General features: G+C 40.7%; 1 protein-coding gene across 2 annotated transcripts in view; it reads left to right on the top strand.

Moving 5' to 3' along the window:
• LOC132403017 (synaptosomal-associated protein 25) overlaps positions 1-24,670 on the top strand; it is a 69,764-nt gene that overhangs the window by 6,239 nt on the left and 38,855 nt on the right. The window contains exons 2-3 of one of the 2 annotated variants that reach the window (XM_059986222.1): positions 7,974-8,112; positions 10,893-10,934. In XM_059986222.1, coding sequence (XP_059842205.1) covers positions 8,041-8,112; positions 10,893-10,934 — 114 coding nt within the window. In that variant the 5' untranslated portion in view covers positions 7,974-8,040. Of the gene's footprint in view, positions 1-7,970; positions 8,113-10,892; positions 10,935-24,670 lie in introns of both variants that reach the window. The other variant, XM_059986221.1, reaches the window with a different exon arrangement.

Below are 24,670 nucleotides of genomic sequence, written 5' to 3'. Positions count from 1 at the left end.
GGCTCTATCACTTCCTGCGTATCCCCTTCGGTGTCACAAATGGTGTCTTCCAGAGGAAAATGGACCGGATGGTAGACCAGTGCCAACTGAAGGCCATGTTCCCATATCTGGATAACATCACCATCTGCGGTAATGACTGGCAGGATCATGACACCAACCTCCAACAATTTTTCCAAGCGGCCAAAGCTCTTAACCTTACCTATAACAGGGACAAGTGTGTGTTTGGAACTACCCGACTTGTTATCCTTGGGTATGTTGTGGAGAATGGGTCACTGGCCCTGACCCCGACCGTATGCACCCCCTGTTGGAACTCCCTCTTCCCACCACCCTCAGAGCCAGATGGTGCCTGGGCTTCTTTTCCTATTACATCCAATGGGTTCCTCATTACACAGACAAGGCCCGCCCCCTGGTCAAGTCCACCACATTTCCCCTCTCAGCCAAGGCCCGTGTGGCCTTCAGCCGCATTAAAGGGGACATTGCCAACGCAACGATGCATGCGGTGGATGAGACCATTCCCTTCCAAGTAGAGAGTGACACCTCCAATTTCATGCTGGCTGCTACCCTCAATCAGGCAGGAAGGTCAGTAGCACTCTTTTCTCGTACCCTTCAAGGCCGTGAAATTCGGCACTCCGCGGTGGAGAAAGAAGCCCAGGCCATAGTGGAAGCTATTAGGCACTGGAGGCACTATCTCGCCGGCAAAAGGTTCACCTTGCTGACCGACCAGCACTCAGTTGCGTTCATGTTCAGCAACCAACAGCGGGGCAAAATCAAAGATGATAAAATTTTGAGGTGGAGAATAGAACTCTCCACCTACAACTATGACATCCTGTACCGGCCTGGAAGGCTCATTGAGCCCCCTGATGCCCTATCCCGGGGAGTGTGTGCCAGTGTGCAGCTCGACCAGCTGTACACCCACTATGCAGACCTTTGCCACCCGGGGGTCACCCGACTTTACCATTTCGTGAAGGCCCGGAACCTGCCTTACTCCCTTGAGGAAATCAGGACGATGACCAGGGACTGTCCAGTCTGCGCTGAGTGCAAACCACACTTCTACCATCCTGAAAAGGCGCAACTTATCAAGGCCACCAGCCCCTTTGAGCGACTGAGTGTCGACTTTAAGGGCCCCCTTCCCTCCACCGACCGCAATGTCTACTTTCTCAACGTCATCGACGAGTACTCGCGGTTCCCCTTTGCCATCCCCTGCCCCGATACCACTGCCACGTTCGTCATAAAAGCCCTGTGCCAGCTCTTCACTCTGTTCGGATATCCCTGCTATATCTACAGTGATAGAGTGTCCTCCTTTATGAGTGATGAGCTGCACCAGTACCTGCTGGCTAGGGGTATTGCTACTAGTAGGACCACGAGCTATAATCCCCGGGGGAATGGACAGGTGGAGAGGGAGAATGCCATGGTGTGGAAGGCCACACTCTCAGCCCTTAGGTCAAAGGGATTGCCGGTCTCTCGCTGGCAGGAGGTCCTCCCCGAGGTGCTCCACTCCATCCACTCCCTGTTATGCACATTCACCAATGCCACCCCTCATGAGTGACTCTTTTCCCAGGAAGTCTGCCACTGGGACCACCCTACCGGTGAATCTGAATCTGAATTTTGAACATCATATTTTAAAGGCAATTGTGACCATCTAGCATAATGAAGTTTTCTAACAATTTAACAGAGAGGGCTATTGAGAGAATTTGAAAGAAATATGCAATGGAGTTCCTTGCAGTTTGGTACCAGGCACACTGATTTTCTTAATATATATTGTGATTGAATTTTGATGTGCACGATCCATTTTCCAAATCTGCAAATGACACAAATGGTGATACACAGTGAACTGTGGGGGAGGACTGTATCAAACTTCGTCAAAATATTGACAGGCTGATGGCTAGTTGGCAGAGAAAATTTAATGCTGAGAGGTGCAAAGCATGACATTTTGATAGGAGATATGAGAAGATAAGAAATAGGAGAGTTAAGGAGTCATTAATGAGTACATTAATAGTACACAGGCCTCTTAACTGTATCTATATTACAGGACAAAACAGAATTATAGGGACTTAAAGAATCATGAGTGATACCAGTATACATATAAATTGGACAAATCAGAAGCAACCTTGAGAATGAGGTTCTAGAGTACATTCAGAGTCTAAGAGCATTTGAGGGACCAAACGGAGCAAACTATTTTAGATCCACTATTGCAGAATGAGATAAGGTCAATTAATGATCTCATAGTAAAGGATTCCCTCGGAAGTAATGGTCTTACCCTGGTAGAATTTCAAATCCAGTTTGAAGATGAGAAAGTTGAGTCTGAAACTGGGGTCCCATTCTTAAATAAAAGCAATGACAAGTATGAAGACAAAGTTAGTGAAAGTTGACTGGGAAAAAAATAGCTTAAAGGTTAAAACAGCAGATCAGCGATGGCTACAAATATATTTTTGCATTCTTAGTAAAGGTATATTCTGATGACAAAAAAAAAAAGACTCCACGCAAAAGAAGCATGTTCTATGGCTTACTAAGGAAGTTAAACATGGTATCAAATTTTTGGTCACGCCGAGCCAAGGGGTAGAGCTGTGGCCTCTCAGTTCTGTCGATGCAAGTTCAATGCTCACCTCCAGTGCTGTCAGTTCTCATGTTGCATGTTCTCACTGTGATCACATGAAGGTTCCTCAGATGCTCTAGTTGCCAAAGATGTGCTAGTTGGAGAATAGGCTCCTGTAAATTGCCAGAAGCGTAGGTGAATGGGAGGAGATTTGGAAGAGTGGAAGGACATTGAAGAGAGAATAGGTTGCAGGAAATAGTTTTACAGGGATTGCTTTGAGTTTTGGCACAGACTTGATGGGGTTAAATGGTTTTCTTTAATATCATAAGAATATATTTGAAAGAAAATATGTACTCTGTTGTGAAAATTAGGGCTAGGCCAGAGGACAGGGAATGATTTTAGAAACCAACAAAGGATGACTAAAAAGAAATAGAACATGTAAACACAAGAATAAACTAACAAATAATATGAAACCAGACCAACAGGTTGTGTTGCTCCCCCCAGACTAATATTTTCTCGAAAATATCCTTGGAGGCAGTATTTATTGTCTTCCCTCAATTATCCTTCAGAAGATAGCAGCAAATGGGCTTTACTCCACATGCTGAATAGTTGTTATGCAGGAAATTCCAGCATCTGGACTGTGTGGCAATGAAGGAATTGTATTTGTTGCCAAGGCTGGTTGCTAGACCTGACTTTGAGTCCAATCTTTATTTGGTGGCAATATCCAGACGGGTGTGGCAGTGGGTTTGGGAGGCACTGCTGAAGAAATTTTGGTGATTTGCTATAGTGCAAATTTGAATGGTATAGCCTGGACCAGGATGTAGTGCTGTTGGTAAAATTGAATATTCAGGGTCCCGAATAAAGTCCCAGTCAAGCAGTTACTTTGTTTTGGATGATACAGAGATTTTTTAATGTTGGTCCCCATCAACCCAAGAGGAGGTTATTCCTTCTGTCTTGGGCAGAGGTGGGGGAGTGTGGGATGGTGGTAGGATAGCTTGGGGAAATTAGGAGCTGAGCCCGGTGCCACAAGATACCCAGCCTTTGACCAGCACATGTAGTAACAAGGACTTATGAGGCTGGTTGAGTTGGAATTCTGATCAGCAGTTACCCCTGTGATCTTGATGACTTTCATCAAGAAAATATTAGTCTGCCGACATCATTAATGTAAGGTGTTAGCAGAGAGAGAGCAGGGTCAAAAAGATTCTCAATTAGTCTTGAGACAAGCCAGCTGTGTTCAAGTTGATAACAGATAGCTGAAATGCTTTGCATTGATTTCCTGCCAGAGCTTATTAGAGCATAAGACTTTCATTAGAATTAATACCATTTGGACTCTGAGAACAACTGTATGGTGTATGAACATCAGTAGATTGAATTAAAGTTTTATATTTACTGCCAGTCCCTCATAATTATTTGGTTTATAAGTATATGGAATTGACGTTTTGTTTAGTTTTTATTTTTTACCATTACTCATCTGATGTATGAAACATTCTTGAGGCTGTGGAAATACAACATATCAGCAGGAGGAATAAAAAGATGATGGCATATGTGCAAGAATATTTATAAATACTGTAGCTAATTTCATCTAATGATTGATCTCTGCTGTCCTTTCCAACTGCAACATTCACATATTTCAAATCCATAGATCTCTGGAAGTCAAAGCACTGACCAATAGGGTGGTAAAGAAGGTATTTGGCATGTTTGCCTTACTAAGTCAGGGCATTGAATATAAGCTCTGGCACATTATATTGTGGTTCAAGTTGCAAAACCACTGGATGAACTGCACCTATTGGTTGCCACATGAAAGGAAGGGTTTGGTTGTATGGGGGAGAGTGCACAGGCCACTCACCTGCACTATGCAAAGGGGACTTGAGCAGGTAGCTTTTTTTACATAAAGAGTGGTTAATCTCTGGAACTCACTGCCAATTGTTTACACTTCTTGCTGCTTCAGTAAAGAAACAAGCATTATCAAAAGCCGCATCTACCCCAGACGTTCTTTATTCTCCTCCCTCCGTCCAGGCAGAAGATACAAAAAGCACTTACCAACAAATTCAAAGGCAGCTTCTATTCCACTGTTATAAACTATTGAAGGTCTCCTAGTTCAATAAAATGGATTCTTAATCTCACAATCTACCTCATCATGCCCTTACACATTGTCTACCTGAACTGCACTTTCTCTGTATTTGTAACACTTTATTCTGAAATCTGTTATTGTTTTAATAAGACTGTAGACCATAAGATATAGGAACATGATTAGACCACTTGGACAATCAAGTCTACTCCACCGATCGAAGATGGCTAAATTATTTTTCCTTCAACCCTTTCTCCTGCCTTCTCCTGGAAACCTTTGACACCCTTGTTATCCAAGAACCTATCAACCCAATGACTTGGCCTCCACAGCTCTCTGTGCAATGAATTCCACAGATGCACAACCCTCTGGCAAAAGAAATTGCTCCTCATCTCTGTTCTATAGGAATGTTCTTTTATTGTGGGTCTTAGCCTTCTGGTCCCATAATCTCCCATTATTGGCAATATCCTCTCCATGTCCATTCTATCTGGGCAGCCTAACTGGACCATAATTTCCTGTCTTTTGCCTTCCTCACTTCTTAAAGAGTGTGTAACATTTGTGATTTTCCAGTCCTCCGGAACTACTGCAGGATCTAAGGATTTTTGAAAGATCACTACTAATGCCTATCTCTTTCAGAACAGTGGCACGTAACCCGTCTGGTCCAGAGGACTTAGTCACCTTCAGACCTTTCAGCTTCCCAAGCATTTCTCCTTAGAAACCATGACAGCACTTACTTCTGTCCTTTGACTTTCTCAAATTTGTGGCATGATGTAGGTTTATTCCAGAGTTAAGAGTGACACAAAATACTTATTCAATTTGTCTGACATTTCTTCATTTCCTATTACTCTTCTCCAGTATCATTTTCCAGTGATCTGTTGTCCACTCTTACCTTACTTTGACTTTCCGTATAGTTGATAAAGCTTTTGGTATTGCCTTTTATCCTGTTGGCTAGCTTACCTTCATGTATCATGTTTCCTCTTATTGCTTATTTGGTTGCCTTCTGGTGGTTTTTAAAACTTCCCAAACCTCTAAATTTCCCACTAACTTTTCCAATATTGTTACTCAATCCTTTGCTTTCATACTGTCTTTGACTTCTCTTATCAGACACGGTTGCCACATCCTCCCTTCTTCTTCTTTGGGATGAAATGATTCTGCATCTTCTGAATTACTCCCAGAAACTCCTGTCATTGCTGGTCTACTGTAATCCCTTCCAATCATCTTTGGTCACTTACTCTCTCGTGCCTCTGTAGTTCCAATTGCTAAAATGCAAAGATTTCAGTTTCTCCCTCTCAAAATACAGGATAAATTCTTTTTTGTTATGATCTCTGCTTCTAAGGGTTCCTTAATCATATCTGGTTTGCTGCACAACACCAGATCCAGTTTTGCCTCTTCCCCAGTGGGCTCAACCAAAACCTCTTGAAAAAGCCATCTCCTACACATTCTACAAATGCCTTTTCCTGGGATCCAGTGCCAACTTGAATTTCCAAGTCTATCTGTAAATTGAAAAATCCTTTATGACAAGCATAACATTGCCATTGCTGGTTTACCATCATCCCTTCTAATCAACTTCAGCCACACATAATTATGGTCAGGAATAATGATTTGTACTGGAGAAGGTGCTGTCTAGATGTACATGGATGTAGCTGGAATCTGAACAGGGATCTCAGAGGAAAGTTTGGATACCATAAGGCAATAAGATACTGGAGCAGAACTAAGCCATTTGGTCCATTGAATCTGCTCTGTCATTTTATCATGGCTGATCCAATTTTTTCTCAGACCCAGTCTTCTGCCTTCTCTCTGATATCTCTTCATGCTGTGACCAATCAAGAATCAATCAACCTCTACCTAAAGTATAGATAAAGACTTGGTTCCCACAGCTGCTTGAGCAAAGAATTCCACAGATCCTTCACTTTCTGGCTAAAGAAAAGAAATTCCTCCTCATCTCTGTTCTAAAAGGACACCCCTCTATTCTGAGGCTGTGTCCTCTGGTATTAGACTTACTCACCATAGGAAACTCTCCACGTCCACTCTATCAAGCCCCTCATTCTTCTGAATTCTAGCGAATAAAGGCCCAGAGCCATCAAACACTCTTTACATGACAAGCCATTCAATCCTGGAATCATTTTCATGAACCCCCTTTGAACCCTCTCCAGTTTCAACACATCCTTTCTAAGATAAGGGACCCCAAACTGCTCACAATACTCCAAGCGAGGCCTCACTAGTGCTTTATAAAATCTCAACAATACATCCTTGCTTTTATATTCTTTTATGCACATTAGGGTCAGTCTCCTTGGAACAGGGAAAGCTGGGCCCAAATGAGTAGATGGGAAAGATGCATTCCCCTTGGTTGAAATTAAAAAATCATGAGGTATACAGTAGAGTTGAAGTAATTGGCAGAAGAATTAAAGGGGAGAAAAGGAAAATAATATATAATCAAGAGGGTGGAGTTCTGAAACTCACTGCCTGGAAAGTTGGTAGACACAACAGTAATTCAATTCAGAAATGGTAGAACATTACTCAACGCCATGTGGTCCAACAACTCTAAACTAGATCTGTACACAATAAACGTTTCAGTCTTGTGAGTGGTAAACATTTCAAGTTAAAGAGCTTTTGTCGGATGGAAACTTGTTTATCTGAAAGAATAACATTTTTCACCACTGATGCTGCCAGATTTGCTGACTACTTCTAACGCTTTATGGTCTATTTCAAAGAGCAAGTCTGGCCACAGTTATCATATACAAACCATGTCAGCCAATTTGTGCACAGCAAGCTCCCCCAAATAGCAATGTGATAATGGGCAGATAACTTGTTTTCAATTATGTCGATATACATTGTCCACAACGCAACTGCTGTTGTTGAAGTAATGCTATGGGAATTACATTCACATGGGACACCATCTGAATCCTTCAATTCACATCTAGTTCAAAAAGAGAACACGTGGCATGCATGTGCTCTCCTAGGTTTTTGTTATCTTGTTTCTGGAGTGTGTCTGTGTTGACATCCTCCTTTAAGTAGTTAATATTGTACTGCTCAGTATCCACCCCATTTCCTATTAACTAGCATTTCCCAATAAATTAACACCCCCCTGTGTGATGAGCCCTGCCCAAAAAGAGAAATGCCATACAAAGTGGGGATACAAAGTGAAAACAAGGAAAAACCTAACTAAAGGTGAAATTTGGACTGATTGCCTATGTTGTTGAACTCTCTGTACTACTAACAATATCAGTAGAACTGTGATTTCCATTTTAGTTAATCGTTGTAATGAATAATTGGGTTTGAGATTGTCGATATCTATGTAAACTACAAAAATGGAAAATGTGTAGTTTTTATATTTGAATAGGTCAGTCTAATTCACTCACCTTTCTTTATCAGCAGGTGTAATCGGTGCCATTATTTTGTATCTTGCTGGGAACTGCTATTGCCATTGTAGGATTGTTTCATCATGGCCGATGATGCAGATATGCGCAATGAACTGGAGAACATGCAACAGCGTGCTGATCAGGTGGCTGACGAGGTGAGTCACATTGTGAAAGAGCTCTGAACTCTATCATTGCTGAACTTCCACTGGCTTCAGAACTCACTTCCCTGTTCTGCTGCATTCAGCTGCCTCAGAATTTCTGTAGCAAACACGAGGAAATCTGCAGATGCTGGAAATTCAAACAACACACACAAAATGCTGGTGGCAGCAGCTATAAGGAGAAGCACTGTTGATGTTTCGGGCCAAGACCCTTCATCAGGACTAACTGAAAGGAGAGATACTATGAGATTTGAATTAAGTGGGGGGAGGAGGAAATGCGAAATGATAGGAGAAGACTGGAGGGGGTGAGATGAAGCTAAGAGCTGGAAAGGTGATTGGCGAAAGTGATACAGAGCTGGAGAAGGGAAAGGATCATGGGACAGGAGGCCTCGGGAGAAAGAAAGGGGGGGAGCACCAGAGGGAGATGGAGAGATGGAGAACAGGCAGAGTGATGGGGGGGGGGAGAGAGAGAGAGAGAGAGAGAGTGAGAGAGAGAGAGAGAGAGAGAGAGAGAGAGAGAGAGAGAAAGCAAACAACTAAATATGTCAGGTATGGGGTAAGGAAGGGGAGGAGGGGCATTAACGGAAGTTAGACAAGTCAATGTTCATGCCATCAGGTTGGAGGCTACGATGGCATGAACATTGACTTTTCTAACTTCTGTTAATGCCCCTTCTCTCCTTCTTACCCCATCCCTGACACATTTAGTTGTTTGCTTTTTTCTCTCTCTCTGCCCATCTAGTGCAGAGATGTGCCCCCTCCTTCCCGTTTCTCCAAACTGGTATTATCCCACAGGAAGCAGCGAAACCGAATGTGACGTCAACGCATGCCGCGATATATCACAGACAACGAATTTACTTTCAACAACCTTAACTTTAACTAGAAAACAATTACAAACGAATTACTAAAGCAAAAATATAATAAACTAAATGAATGCTTTAAGGGCAACACAGAAAGTCACTCAGAGTGATTTTGCCTCCTAACAAAAGTGTCATACTTAGTTTTTCTGTGAGTATATGCAGAACACCTGTAGGGACAAGAATCCATCCACATGTTCACAGCATCCATCCAAGAATTTTCCTGATTGTATTGAGACCAATCTTGGGCTGGGATTGTCTCTACGAGAGATATTGCAAAGAATAGGAAGTACTGTAAATGTAGTTGAAGGACAGCCTCTGACTACAGATTCCCCTTCTTGATAACATTAAACTGCATCACTGTGGAATGAATGCATTATATACTGTTGATCTAGAATGCTGTTTTAAGCTTAAGAGACCTTAACAAAACTCAGGTTTCATTTAAAAATGACAGCACTTTCACCTTTTCTGGACAGCTCCTTGTTGTTAACAATTTTCAGTATGTAGATAGCTATACCACATTGATCCATTATCAATGCCTCTAAGTCATGTTGTTTGTTTGACTGACAAGTGGCAAAATGAAAATAGCTATATTTTAATGAACAGTGACTAATTACAACACTATTTATTATTAGGTTGAAAACTGCAGCTTATAGCTGTTTCACTATAGAAAGTTATGGACTAGAATTTAAATAATGCTTGAAGGGAAGAACTGTGCAATGCAATAGGGACAGGGCTCAAGAGGAAGTCCAGGTAGTTCTTTCAGAAAGTTGGCGTAAGAATATTGGATGTATGGTCCCTGTTTAGCTCTATAAATCTATGATTCTATTCATGTTTATGTTTTGGGGGATGACTAAACTATTAAGTCATAATTACTAGTTGAATAGGTTAGGATTAGGATTCCTTGGAATGTAGAAGGTTGAGAAGAGATTTGACAGAGGTGCCAACTTCCTTAGAAAGATGCGGAAACTTCGGGTCTAGCCATCGATTCTCCAGGCATTTCATAGATGCTTCATTGAAACAATATGAATCTACAACGGTTCGGAGCAATGAGCACCATCAACCTCAGCCCACTCAACAGAACTGTCAGAATAAGTAGTAAAATCATTGGCCAGGAACAAGAATCATTCAGCGGCATCCATAAGAGATGGACAATAAAGAGGGCTCAACAAATAGTAGAGGAGATTGCACACACACTACAATCTCATGCCATTGGGATGCTGACACAGGTTCCTGCCCATCAGCTCCATGAGAGCCTTATCCAGCTTTGTGCCTTCCTCCATTCACCTCAACACCCAATTTTGAATATATAGTGCACTAGCACCTCTGACAGTAAAAACACAGTTTTATTATGTGCCTTTGTTGCATTAAATGCATTATTTTTAGTACTTATTATCTATTGTGAGTATTTTATATTGCGTTTAACTGTGTGTAGTGTGGTGTTGTTTATCTGAAGTTCTCTGATGTTGTCCTTACCACAACACAACTGAAATTCCTCACAGAAAATAAAGTGAATTGAATTGTATACAACATTATGAGGGCTATGGATAGGGTAAATGCAAGCAGACTTTTTCCACTGAGGTTGAGTGAGACTACAACCAGAGGTCATGGGTTAAGGGTGAAAGGTGAGAAGTTTAAAGGAAACATGAAGGGAAACTTCTTCACTCAGAGGGTGGTGAGTGTGTGGAATGAACTGCGCACACAAGTGGTGCATGAATGCTCAATTTCAAAGTTTAAGAGAAGTTTCGATATGCTCATAGATAGTAGAGGTATGGAGGGCTGCAGTCTCAGTGCAGGTCGATTGGAGTAGGCAGTTTAAATAGTTTTGGCATGGACTCGATGGGCCAAATGGCCCATATACTTTATGACTCTATGGCTCTAATCCTGGTTTACTTATTTTCCCTCATTTCTTTTCTTTCACAGTCACTGGAAAGCACCCGACGCATGCTTCAGCTTGTTGAAGAGGTAAGGACTTAATTTTTGCCAGAGAACTAAATCCTTTGTTGTTTCACAAAGTAAATTAAATTTATTGTATGAATTGGTATTAAAAATTCCACTATTCCATATTTTCAAAAAAAATCAATACTTCATCTTTGGACAAGGGCAGTAAATGTGATCATTAGAATACAATCTTAGTTGATGAATTAGACGATTACTGTAAATTCCACCCTGCTGTCAATAACAATACTCATTTATGGCAGACATCGCCAGCATGGGTGCAAAAGGGAACACAATCGTTCTGTCGGATTGAGGGTAATCTGCATTTTAACTTTAGCAAGCAGCATCCATCCTAGATGAAGGAACGTTAACTATTTTCCAATCCTCCGGCACCATATCTGTGGCTAATAAAGATACAAAAATCTACATCAGGGCCCCAATTATCTCCTCCCTGGCTTCCCATAGCAACCTAGGATAGAGCTGGGCCGGCACGGTAGTGCAGTGGTTAGCGCAAATCTTTACAGTACAGGCAACCCAGGTTTTCCCACTAGTGCCTGTAAGGAGTTTGTACGTTCTCCCTGGGACCTTGGGCATTTTGTCCGTAACCTACTAAAGATGTGCTAGCTGGTAGGTTAATTGGCTATTGTAAATTGTTCCTTGATGAGGCTCATAGTAGGTCAGGGGATTGCGGGGAGGCATGGCTGAAAGGGCTGGAAAGGACCATTCCGACCTGTATCTCAATAAATAAGTAACTCATCCAGATCTAGTGATTTATCAACTCTTGTATGTCCAATAACATTTAACACCTCCTCCTCCTTAATACTACTCTGCTCCAGATTATTCACAATCTCCTCCCTGATTATCCAGATACCTCTCCTTCATCTTCCATGTCCTTCTCCATTTTAAGTACCAATGAGAAATATTAATTTAGGACCTTACCCCATCCTCTGATTATCCCTTTGGCCACTGAGGGGATTCACTCTTTCCTTGGCTATCTCTTCTCCTGATATTCTTATAGAATTCTTAACTTGCCAAGGATAATTCTTGGCCCCTTTTCCCTCCTAACTTCTTCCTTCTCTCTTACACACTCTATATTTCTCAAGAGATTCCCTTGATCCCAGTTGCCTAAACTGTCAAATGTTAACTTTTTTCTAATCAAATCTTCAATATTCTTTGTCATCCCTGGTTCCTTCATCTTTTCCTTGCTGCCTTTTTGCCCCTACTGAACATTGTTGCCTTGAACTCTTATGAATTCTCTTTTACCAGCAAGTATCTGCTTCCAATCTTGTTTTACAAAGTCCTCCCTTATATATTGAAATCAGCCTTCCCTATTTCAAGCTCTTGAAAACCAACTTAATCCATTTCCTAAACTACGCTGACATCCACAGATTGTTGTTCCCAAAATGTTCTCCACTGACACTTCCTACATCTGCTCAGTTTCATTTCCGAGAATAAGATTAAGTAATGCCCTGTCTATAGTTGGACTCCCTACATATAGACTCAAAAACTCATAATTAATTCCATTGCATCTAAATACAAGAGATTATGGAGATGTTGGAAATCCAGAGTAACACATATAAAATGCTAGGGGAACTCAGCAGGTCAGGCGACATCTATGGAGAGGAATGAAGAGTCGATGTTTTGTGCCAAGACCCTTCATCAGGACTCGGCCATAGATGCTGCCTGACCTGCTGAGTTCCTCTAGCATTTTGAGAATGCTACTCTCTGTTGCACAGAAGTCATCTGTACTAAGCTATTCCAGTAATATTGGTAGAGATCAAATGCCTTCTATTGTAAACCTATTGCTCTGACACCTTACAGCTACTTGCTTACACATTTGTAACTTTACATCCCACTGACTACTTGGATGCTGATAGCATGATCCCACTGATGTGGTCAACCCTCTCATATTCACAGGTTCTAAGTACTGCCGTTAGGTTCTCCCCAATCAATTGTGCAACTCACAATTTTCTTTTGCAGTCCTTTCTGTGGCATCTAAATCTTTTATACCCCTGCTAGTTCTGCCCTGCCATCAACTACAGCTCCATGACAACATCATATTTCCATGTGTGATCCATACTCATCTGACTTACCTGTGAGTCACCTTGCATTAAAGTACAGAGAGGTCTCTTGTGATGAGCCTCATTTATGCTGCTTGTCATCAGATGTCTGTCTTTAATAAGAAATATTTTGGCCACAGAGCTGCTGGAAATGCTAGGAAGCATTGGCGCAGCATGAGCAATGAGATATCTGGCAGCTTAGCAAATAATGGGACCAACACTCTTAACTAATGTGGTTAAAGGTCTGAGAATTAAACAACGTTCAAAGTAAAATTTATTCTTGGAGTGCATACATGAAACCACATACAATCCTGAGATTCTTTTTCCTCCAGGCGCACTAAGCTATAGAACAGTAACTGTAAACAGGATCAATAAACAACAAACTGTGCAAACGCCAATAAGGATAGAGAGTGAAGTTTATTTGGAGTACGTGCACTCACTGAGAATTTCAATGCAGATGAAAAAGAAATGAAAAGAACACAAGGAAAATAAAAAAGTTCAAATTTGACACATTTATAATTATAGTTAAAAGGATCAAGAATATAAAATCATTGTAGTTCAGAGAGTTGGACTGAATTAACAAGTATATACTGTTTGTACATCATTAATTACTAGATTTACATTCTATGGCTAGTTTAATAGGCAATTAAAGCACAAGTCGAGTAATGCTGTCTAAGTCACAGACTCTTACAATTTATGCAAAAATAATGGCTTGGCACCACAAATTGATCTACGGCTTATAGCAATTTGGAATTTATGGGTACCTCTCTCTTCATGACAGCTTGTTGGAACATTAGTGGATTAATAAAGACATGCATCATTTAAACATCATTATCTGTTTCAGCAAATCTATTCCAGAGTTTCGAGGAATGGATGATGATACAAATTTAATCTTTGTTTGATTTTCTATCATACAGAAAGGAGTAGGAAGTTGAAATTCAATTCATTTTGCTGTAATGTAAGGGAGCTGATGTGTGTTTTCCACAATTGTAGAACTGAGTATTTCTGTTTACTTTGGGGATTCAGTATTTTAGAGTATTATAGTGATCTTGGAAGAAAGGTAGCCAGATTCAACAAGAAAATTATTGAAGTGCCAAAGATTAGTTTATAAAAAGCGATTATGTTAATGACTATGTGCTTCAAATACTGAAGGGAGGGAGGAAGGGAGGGGTAGAGAGAGATACTACAATTCTGAAAAGAACTAATAGGCTGATTTCTGTTTGAATTGAGTCTAGGACAATCGGAGTCAGGGTTTTTGGGAGGGATATTATGGAACAGTCTGTTACACCACAGAAAGCAGTAATTGCTTGCTCCATTAAGTATTTTAAATCTCAGACAATTTTACTAGCCAAATGAATTAAGGTATGTGGAGATAACATAGTCAACTGAGTTAGTACACAGATGAAGTATGATTTAATTGAACTGCAAAACAAAGTCAAGGGATTGAAAAGCTTCCTCGAGTTCTTATGCTCCCATGATATGACAACCAGTAAAGTAGAAAGACAGTTTCAGTTCAGTTGCAGTTGTCTAGAAAAGGAATGGGTCAGTATCTGAAGTCCACTGTGATAAATGCTGTTTCTGGATATCACTCACTCACTGAGCACCTGCATGAACAATGCCAGCTTGAAACCGTAGTGGATGGTTTGTGGGTTCTCACCCCAGCCAGTGAGATGGAGAAAAAGATCTATCCGCCACTCAGCAAGCAATATTTGATCCCTACTGAAGCTTAAAAAATGCAAAATATGTTTATAAATTCTAAATTTATAACCTGACATGCCTGTGGATGAGCCAGCAGCATATTTTTACATTAATGAAAGATTAACAACATCAAAGAAGGGCAATTTTAAACAACCGATAGCCAATGAATTCTACATTGTGTGAAGGAATAAAAATGAATTGGTACAATAATATGCTTGTGTCACAGATTACTCTTAAAGCCAGAATGTGTAGTTGAATAACAGTAAGATATGAAATAACTCGTGTGAAGATAAAATACCTGATCTTTTATTTAGTCTTTGAGATCCTGAGGTTAACATTCTGTCGGTTTTCTTTTCCATCTTTACATCAGTGTTTGAAGGCAAGAGGAAAGTTAAGCAGGCTGACAGATGGCTGATATCCAGTAAAATGGCCAGAATCCAACATGCATTTTCAACTTTTCCCAAGGCACTCTAAACACTCTTACTATCAAAAACCTCAGTTACGGGTTAGATATGAAAGTTTTGTATGAAGTTTCAACAGTCAAATGATATGATGCACCTTCTTAATGAAGGAGTAACTAACTGTGACAGATATAACAATTGACTCTCCTATGGAACTGAATGCATTTTCTGTAAGTTAAGCTATAGCTACTATTGTAACAGATCGTGTGAGAATAACTCAGAACGACATGATAGTACAAACACATACTGTGAGTGAGGGTAAGCTCCATACTTCTAGAACAGTAATCTACCTATGGTTATATTTGGTATCTTTCATTCTGCTCTTTAAACAAAGCACTGCAAATGTTGATGATTAGTAAGTGTTCTTGAATCTGGTAGATCTAACATTCATTTTTGTTGGTTAAGATCAGATAAGTGTGTGTATTTTTAGAATTGCAGACAATCTTGAGTAATTAAATTAATTTGTGCAATTGCAGGCCAGCTGTTCCTTTTTGAGTAGTCTGAAAGTAAATGTAGTACTGAACTATTAATTTATGCATTGAATGCAAATCCTTGGAATGGAGCGAAGTAGCTGTTAAGGCAAAACCATATGTGCCTTATCATTAGCAGTGATGGGCAATGTGAGATGACGTAGAGGGAATGATGCTTAGTGCTGTCTCCACATTTTATTCTTAACCAAAGGCAGCCGGTGCAAGTCTGCGATGACATAAGAATCACTTCAATTAAGTTCATCACTAGCTCTGAGGAAACTCTGAAAATAGATCTGCCAGCTGTGTTCCAATATTATATTAAATTTCTTAAAGGAAAATAACATGATTACTTATAAAAATATCTGCCAGCTAGGGTCAGAAACATTTCTTCTGACAGTGAGCTATGGATGCTTTACAAGGAAAATGACATGGACATTCGGTGCTGAAAATAAACATTTCTGACATTTTTATATGACTCAAGGAAGTATGAGCTGTGGATTCTCTTGCACCTGAGACAGTAGGTTGTGGAATAGCAATGTAGTTCATAGATTTTAACCAATAACATTTCCAGAAGATCCGGCAAGGACTTAGACTGGCTACAATTTGCCTACAGTCACAATAGGTCTACAGCAAATGCAACCTCACTGGCTCTCCGCTCAGCCTTAGATCACCTGGACAATAGTGACACCTGTTCATTGTGCTGCTGTTTATTGAGTACAGCTCAGTGTTCAAAACAATCATATACTTAAATCTAATCAACAAACTCTAAAACCTGGGCCTCGATATCTCCCTGTGCAACTTTCTCATTGGGTGACCTCCATCTGTGCGGATCGGAAATAACATCTCACTGACAAATTACACTGACACACCTCAACGGTGCGAGCTTAGTCACTGCTCTACTCTCTCTACATCAAAGACAGTGTGAATAGGCACAACTCAAACGCCATCTGCCGATGACCCAACCATCGGTGGAAGAAATGCTGATAGTGACGAGGAGGTAGACAGGAGTGACATAGATCTGCTATTTGAGTGGGTTTGGAGCAACAACCTTGCACTCAACTTCAGTAAGACCAAGGAACTGGTTGTAGACTTCAGAAAGCAGAAGTTGAAGGTATGTGCACCAGTCCTCATTGATGGATCAGCAGTGGAGAGAGTGAGCAGTTTCAAGTTCCTGCGTGTCAACATTTCTGAGGACCTATCCTGGGCCCGACATATTGATGCGATTACAAAGAAGACATTTCAGTGATATACTTCATTGGGAGTTTGAGGAGAAATGGCATGTCACCAAAGGCACTAGCATATTTCTATCGATGTACCATGGAGAGCATTCTAACTGTTTGCATCACCGTCTGGTGTGGAGGGACAATGCACAGGATCAAGAAAAAACTGCAGAAAGTTGTGAAATCAGTCATCTCCATCATGGGCACTAGGCACCCCAGCATGCAGGACGTTTTCAAGGAGAAATTCCTCATTCATCATAAGGACCCTCATCCCCCAGGATGTGTCTTCTTTACATTTTTTTCTTTGTGCTCAACTTATTTAATTAAACTTGATTTTATTATGTAGTATTTATTTTAATTTTTATATATTTATATTATATATTATTTATATTATTATGTATTACAATATATTTCTGCCACAAAGCAACAAATCTCATGACATATGCCAATGATATTAAACCTGATTCTGATTCACATTTGCTCCCTCAGGTGAACACAGAGACCATTGCACTATATTGAAGAGTAGGGGAGTTGTCTGTGGTGTCATGGCCAATGTTCATAGCTCAATCAATATTAATAAAGCAGGTTGTTTGATCATTACTGTGTTGTCTTTTATAAGACCTTGCTGTGTAAGGTTTCAGTTGGTGCACTTACCACAATACAAAGCATCTGCCCCATCATTAGCAGTGAACTCACCAGTAGTTTTGAGGCAAACTAAAAGGAGATGAAAGATGGTATAGAAATGATGATTTAAAATGAGCATGTTTAGAGAAGCAATCATTTCCTGTGTGATCTTACTCTGCTAATTAATCAATGCCTTTTGCACTTCAGGAAGGTCATTGCATTCTCTGTAGGTTCAGATGGGCAAGCCACTGAAGGAGCTGATTCTCTATGTGGAACGCAATGAAATTTTTCTTGTGAAAGGTGCATTAGAGAGGTATACACTATGAAATGTCTGATGTTACTGAATATGAGACATAGGTGTTCAAGGCTGTGATCATTTAGACTGGAAACATTGTCCATATGATTCAGACATGCAACATTGGTGACTTAATGCAAATATTCTGCCATATGATGAAATATAGACTGTATTTTTCAATAGCCCCTGGCCTTTCTTATCATTATAACCATGTCAACATTCTGTACACTAATGTATGTTGACATGGTTATAAGGATAAGAAAGGTGGTGGGCAAATGAAATTACCTCTTGCATTTTCACCTGTACCTCCTTATAAGACCATATGACATAGGAGCAGAATTTTGTTGCTTGGCTTTAGTCTGCTCCGGCATTCCATCATGGCTGATATATTATCCCTCTCAATCCCATTCTCCTGGCTTCCCCCATAATCTTTCACACCCTGACTAATCAAGAACCTATAAAAACTCTGCTTTAAGTATACTCAATGATTTGCTTCACAGCCCCATATGGCAATGAATTCCACAGATTTCCTACGCTCTGCCTAAAGAAATGCCTCCTCATCTCTGTTCTATATGGACACCCCTTTATTCTGGTCCTAGACTCAACATCTATAGGAAATTTCCTCTCCATATCCTCTCGATCTATAATAGGCCTTTCAATATTTGGTAGGTTTCAATTAGATCCCCCCTCTTTCTTCTAAACTCCAGCGAGAACAGGGCCAGAGTCATCAAACGCTCTTCATAAATTAACAATTACATTTACAGAATTATTCTCATGAACCTCCTCTGGACCCTCTCCAATGCCAGCAAATCTTTTCTTAGATAAGGGGCCCAAAATTACTCACAATACTTCAAGAGTGGTCTGATCAATACCTTATAAAGCCTTGGCATTACTTCCTTACTCTTATAGTCTAGTTCTCTCAAAATGAGTGCAAACATTGCCTTTGCTTTCCGATCACCAACTTAACCTACAAGTTAGCCTTCAGGAAATTCTGCACAAGGACTCCAAGTCCTTTGAATTTTATCCATGTTTAAAAAATAGTCTATACCTTTATTCTTTCTACCAAAGTGCTTTTCCATACACTCCATTAGCCACTTCTTTGCCTAAATCCCAATCTGTCTAAATCCTTCTGCCGACTCCCAGCTTCCTCAACACTGCCTGCCCCTCCAACTATCTTTGTATTGTCTGTAAACTTGGCCACAAAAACCATCAATTCTGTCATCCAAATCGTTGACAGATAATGTGAAAAGATGGAATCTCAGTACTGACCACTGTGAAACATCACTAGTCACTGGAGGCCAATGATAATAAACCCCTTTTTTCCCCTCTGCCTTGTCAATAACCTGAAAATCCAAGTAAACAACGTTTACTGACTCTCCTTTGTCTATCCTGCCTGTTATTTTCTGAAGGAATTCTAACAGATTTGTCTGGCAGGTTTTCCCCTTAAGTAAACCATGTTGATTTTGGCCTATTTTATCATGAGCCTCCAAGTACCCCGAAACCTCATCTTTAATAATGGACTCCAACAACTTCCCATCCACTGAAGTCAGGTTAATTGGCCTATAACTTCCTTTTTTCTGCTTCCCTCCCTTCTGAAAGGATGGAGTAATATTTGCAGTTTTCCAGTCCTCCAGAACCATTCCAGAACCTAATGATTTTTGAAAGATATTAATTAATTTATTTATTGACATACAGTGTAGAATAGGCCCTCTTAGTGCTTCGAGCTACATCACCCAGCAACCTCTGACATAACCCTAGCCTAATCATGGGAGAATTTACAATGACCAATTAATCTGCTGATCTAATCTAATCTGTATGTGTTTGGACTGTGGGTGGAAACTGGAGCACCTGGAGGAAATCCACATGGTCATTGGGAGAAAGTACAAACTGCTTACAGGCTACAGCAGGAATTGAACCCAGGTCGCAGGTACTGTAAAGTGTTGTGCTAACCACTACACTACTGTGCCACCCGATTACTGTGCTGATCATTACTAATGCCTCCACAGTCTCTTCAGCTTCCTCTTTCAGAACCCTGGGTTGTAGTCCACCTGGTCCATGTGACTAGTCCATCTGGTCCACCTACCTACAGAACTTTCAGCTTCCCAAACAAGGAGTTGGCAATAGCTACTACACTCACTTCTGCCACCTGACACCCTTGAATTTTTGGTATACTGGTAGAGTCATCCACAGTGAAGGCTGATGGAAAATACTTGAGTCTGTCTGCTATTTCTTTGAGCCCCATTACTACCTCTCCAGCATTATTTTTCAGCACTCGAATATCAACTCTTGCCTCTCTTATACGCTATATTTCTGAAAAAAATCTTTTGGTATATATTTTATTGGCTAGCTTACCTTCATATCTCATCTTTTTTTTCTCCTTAAGGCATTTTAGCTGCCTTCTGTTGGTTATTAAAAGGTTCCCAATCCTCTAACTTCTTACTAATTCTTGCTCTATTATATGCCCTGTCTTTTGTTTTTATGTTGTCTTTGACTTCTCTTGTCAAATGTGGTTACCTTTCTTCCTTTTAGAATACATTTTCATCTTTGGGATCTATTTATCCTTCACCTTCCAAATTGCCATCAGAAACTCCAGCCAATGCTATTCTGCCATCATCCCTGCCAGTGTCCCCTTTCAATCATCTCTCATGCCTCTATAATTCCATTGTGATACTGATACATCTGACTTTATCTTCTCCCTTTTGAACCGCAGGGTGAATTCTATCGTACTATGTTCGCTGAATCTTAAGGGTTCCTTTACATTAAGCTCCCTAATCAAAACTGGTGCAATACACAACAGCTAATCCAAAATTGCCTTTCCCCAAGTAGGTTCAATCACAAGCTTCTCTAAAAAGCCATTTCATAACCATTCTACAAGTTCCTTCTCTTGGGATCCAGCACTAACCTTATTTTCTCAATCTACCTGCATATTGGAATCTGCCATGACTATCATAACATTGCCCTTATTACATATATTTTCCATCTTCCATTATGATTTATATCCCATAACCTGGTTTACTGTTCAGACGCCTATAGATAACTCCCATCAGGATCTTTTAACCCTTGCAGTTTCTTAACTCTACTCTCAAGGATTCAACAACTTCTGATCCCTTATCACCTCTTCCTAAGGAATTTTCTTTTCCAAAAGAGCCACCCCAGCCCATCAGTCTACTTGGCTGTGTATCCTTGGATGGAAAGCTCCCAGCTACGACCTTGATTTAGCCATGACCCAGTCATGGCTACAACATCGTGCCTGCCAACGTCTAACTGCACTACGAGATTATCTACCTGTTGTAATTTGTAGAGCACATCTTTGCTACATTTGGAGGTCTGTATTAAACTCCCATTAGGGTTCTTTTTACCCTTGCAGTTTCTTAGATCTACCCACAATGATTCTACACCTTCTGACCCTTTATCGCCTCTCTCAAAATTCTGTCACCTGCCCTGTCTCATTCACTAATAGGAGATCAAGTATTGCACTCTCTCATTGGGACTTCTATGTACTAATTAAGGAAATTTACCTGTTCACATTTGACAAACAAATCCCTTATCACTATAGCTCGCCTCTTCTCCCCACTTCCCTTCTGAGCCACAAAGCCAGACTCGATGCCAGAGACCTTACCTCTGTGACCTTCCTCTGCTAGGTCATGTCCCCCAATAGTGTTGTTGAGGAGGATGGCCACAGGGGTACTCTGCTCTGGTTATTTAACCCCTTTCACATTCAATTCTCCTGCCTGGCATCTCGCGGCTTCCTAACCGGAAGACCACAATCTGTGCGGATTGGTGATAACATATCCTCCTAGTGTCGGGAGTATAAGAAATGCAAGAGAACACTTAAGAAAGAAGTCAGGAGGGCTAAAAGAAGGCATGAGGTTGTCAAGCAAACAAGGTGAGGGAGAATCCTAAGGGATTCTACAGATATGTTAAGTACAAAAGGATTGCAAGGGACAAAATTGGTTCTGTGAAAGATCAGAATGGTAACCTATGTGTGGAGTCAAAAGATATGGGGGCTGATCTTAAATAGATTGTTTGCATCTGTACTTACTCAGGAGATGGACACAGAATCTATACAGATTACAGAGGAAGAGGTGTATGCTGTCTTGAGAAAATTAGGGTGGACAAATCCCCAGGGTCTGACTGACAAGGTGTTCCCTTGGACCTAGTGGGAGGCAAGTGCAGAAATTGCAGGGGCTGCAGCAGAGATATTCAAGTCATCCTTAGTGACAGGTGAGGTACGCGAGGTTTGGCGGATAATTAATGTTGTCCTGCTGTTTAAGCAAACCTCTAAGAATAGACCAGTGAGCTTGACATCAGGAGTGGGAAAGTTAATGGAATTTATTCTGTTACCGAATATTTGAGTATTTGGATAGACAGGAACTAACTGATTATTGATAATCAGGATCGCTTTGTGCATGAACAATCCTGTCCAATCAATCTTACAGAGTTTTTTGAGGAAGTTACTAAGAAAGTTGATTATTGCAAGGCAGTGGAAATTGTCTACATAGACTTCAGCAAGATACTTGACAAGGTTCCTCATGGAAGGTTGGTCAAGAAGGTTCAGTTGCTTGACATTCAAGATGAAGTAATAAACTGGATTAGACACTGGCATTGCGGGAGAAGTGTGAGAGAAGTAGTAGATGGTTGCCTCTTTAACTGGAGGCCTGTGACTAGTGGAGTGCTGCAGAGATCGGTGCTGGGTCCTTTGTTGTTTGTCATCTATATCAATGATCTAGATGATAATGTGGTTAACTGGATCAGCAAATTTGTGGATGACATCAAGATTGGGTGTGTAGTGGACAGTGAGGAATACTATCAAAGCTTGCTGCAGGATCTGGATCAGCTGAAAAAATGGGCTGAAAAATTGCAAATGGAATTTAATGCAGCCAAGTGTGAAATGCTGCACTTTGGGAGCACCAGACAGGGCAGGTCTTTCACTGTGAGCAGGACGAAACTGAGGAGTGTGACAGAACTGAGGGATATAGGTATGTAGTTCCATAATGCATTGAAAGTGGTGTCACAGGTAGACAGTTGTAAAGATACATTTAGCAAGTTGGCCTTCATAGACTAACGTATTGAGTTCAGGGGTTGGGATGTTATGTTGAAGTATAAGATGTTGGTTGGTGAGGCCTAACTTGAAGTATTGTGTGTAGTTTTGGTCACCCTTCTACAGGAAAAAATGTAAATAAATTTAAAAGAATACAGAGAAAATTTACAAGGATGTTGCTGGGACTGGAGGACCTGGGTTATAAGGACCGATTGAATAGGATGGAACTTCGTTCCGTAGAACATAGAAGAATAAGGGAAGATTTGATGGAGGTATACAAATTATGAGGGATATAGATAGGGTAAATGCAAACAGACTTTTTCCACCAAGGTTGTGTGAGACTACAACTAGAGGTCATAGGTTAAGGGTGAAAAGTGAAAATTTTAAGGGGAACATGAGGGTAAAGCTCTTCACTCAGAGGGTGGTGAGAGTGTGGAATGAGCTGCCAGCACAAGTGGAGAAAGTGATTTCAAATTCAATGTTTAAGGGAAGTTTGGATAATTACATGGATAGTGGGATATGGAGAGTATGGTTCCAGTGCAGGTCGATGGGATTAGACAGTTTAAATGGTTCAGCATGGACTAGATGGGCTGAAGGGCCTGATTCTGTGCTGTGGTTTTCTATGACTCTAGATGTGTTATTGAAACCAAGCCTCTGGTGAGTTTGCTACATATGATGAGGGAAGAGAGACATTCACTTGTATTATTGCAGATTATTACAGGCAGCGGCTTTCTGGGTTCTAATTTACTGCAGATTTTGTGGAATTTTATTGATTTACACATTTGTGATATTTTTCTATAAGGTTCCCACAGAACTCAACCCATTTTTCTATCCTGCAAGTTAAAAAAAACTGAATCACTTTACTCAAGAGACTTTCATTTATACATGCCCTAAGAATAGCACCAGTATCATTCACTTAAAATGGTGAAAGATTGTACCCTAAAATCCTCACATACTTAATAAAGCATGCCAGATTAGTGGGCTGATTCAAATGTTTGCAGCTTGATTACTAATAGCCAGCTTGATCTTGATCCAGAAGGATCAAAACCACACCAAATCTTGATGAACTTCTCTTGATTATTTTTAATCACCAGAGCTGCATTGAATGTTGAGTGAGGGATTTGTGAAGACAGATTAAATTCAGCCCAGTTTCTATGAGGTCTGGATAATAAAGAATTACAGGGAGCAGTCTCCTCTCTGGGATAATGAAGATTTTGTTTCACCTCAAATCCCCCACGTGAGCATAATACAACAGTCAATATAGTGGGGGAGTGAAGGGGAATTTGTAACTTGCTTTATAAAAGCTTACTGACATGCAGTTTTAAAGCAGAACAACCAGTGGTCAGGCTAATCATGAGGTTAACAGTGTTGATTAGTTGCTGTGGAATTAATTGGACTGTATCTTTCAGAGTTGACACAAAAGTAGTAACATGCAGAAACCTGGGGGTTGCTGTTCTGTTCTGTTCTGTTCTGCCACAACTGTGCCCCATCAACACTGAAAATGGCCTCTTTGTGTGCTCTTCTCTCATGCTTGCAAGGATATCGTGTCAGTTAAAAGTGAGGGACAACTTAAGAGGAGGAGGAGTGGGAACTGCAAGGGGGCAAAACCCAGGAGTATTGAAATTAATGAGAGCCGCATATGCCCAGTGATAGCGAGTTGAGCTAACATGGCACATACCTGGACTACAGCAAGGAATAAAGTGTGTGCGGATTCCTTGAACTCGGGTGTTTCCACTAATGAACCTCATTTGGGACCCTCGCAGCAGTGGTGGCTCAGAAACCCCTGTGTTAGAGCTGCCTTGCAGATGAAGTATCTTCCAGTTGACTTCACAAGGCCCATTACAGGGCTATAACCAGGATGCCAGCCTGCAGAATTCTGAAGAAATTAGCTCTT

Source organism: Hypanus sabinus, chromosome 12 (assembly GCF_030144855.1).
Source record: "Hypanus sabinus isolate sHypSab1 chromosome 12, sHypSab1.hap1, whole genome shotgun sequence".
Taxonomy (NCBI): domain Eukaryota; kingdom Metazoa; phylum Chordata; class Chondrichthyes; order Myliobatiformes; family Dasyatidae; genus Hypanus; species Hypanus sabinus.
The sequence above is the reverse complement of the archived record's forward strand: the minus strand, read 5'-3'. Positions and strand labels throughout refer to the sequence as shown.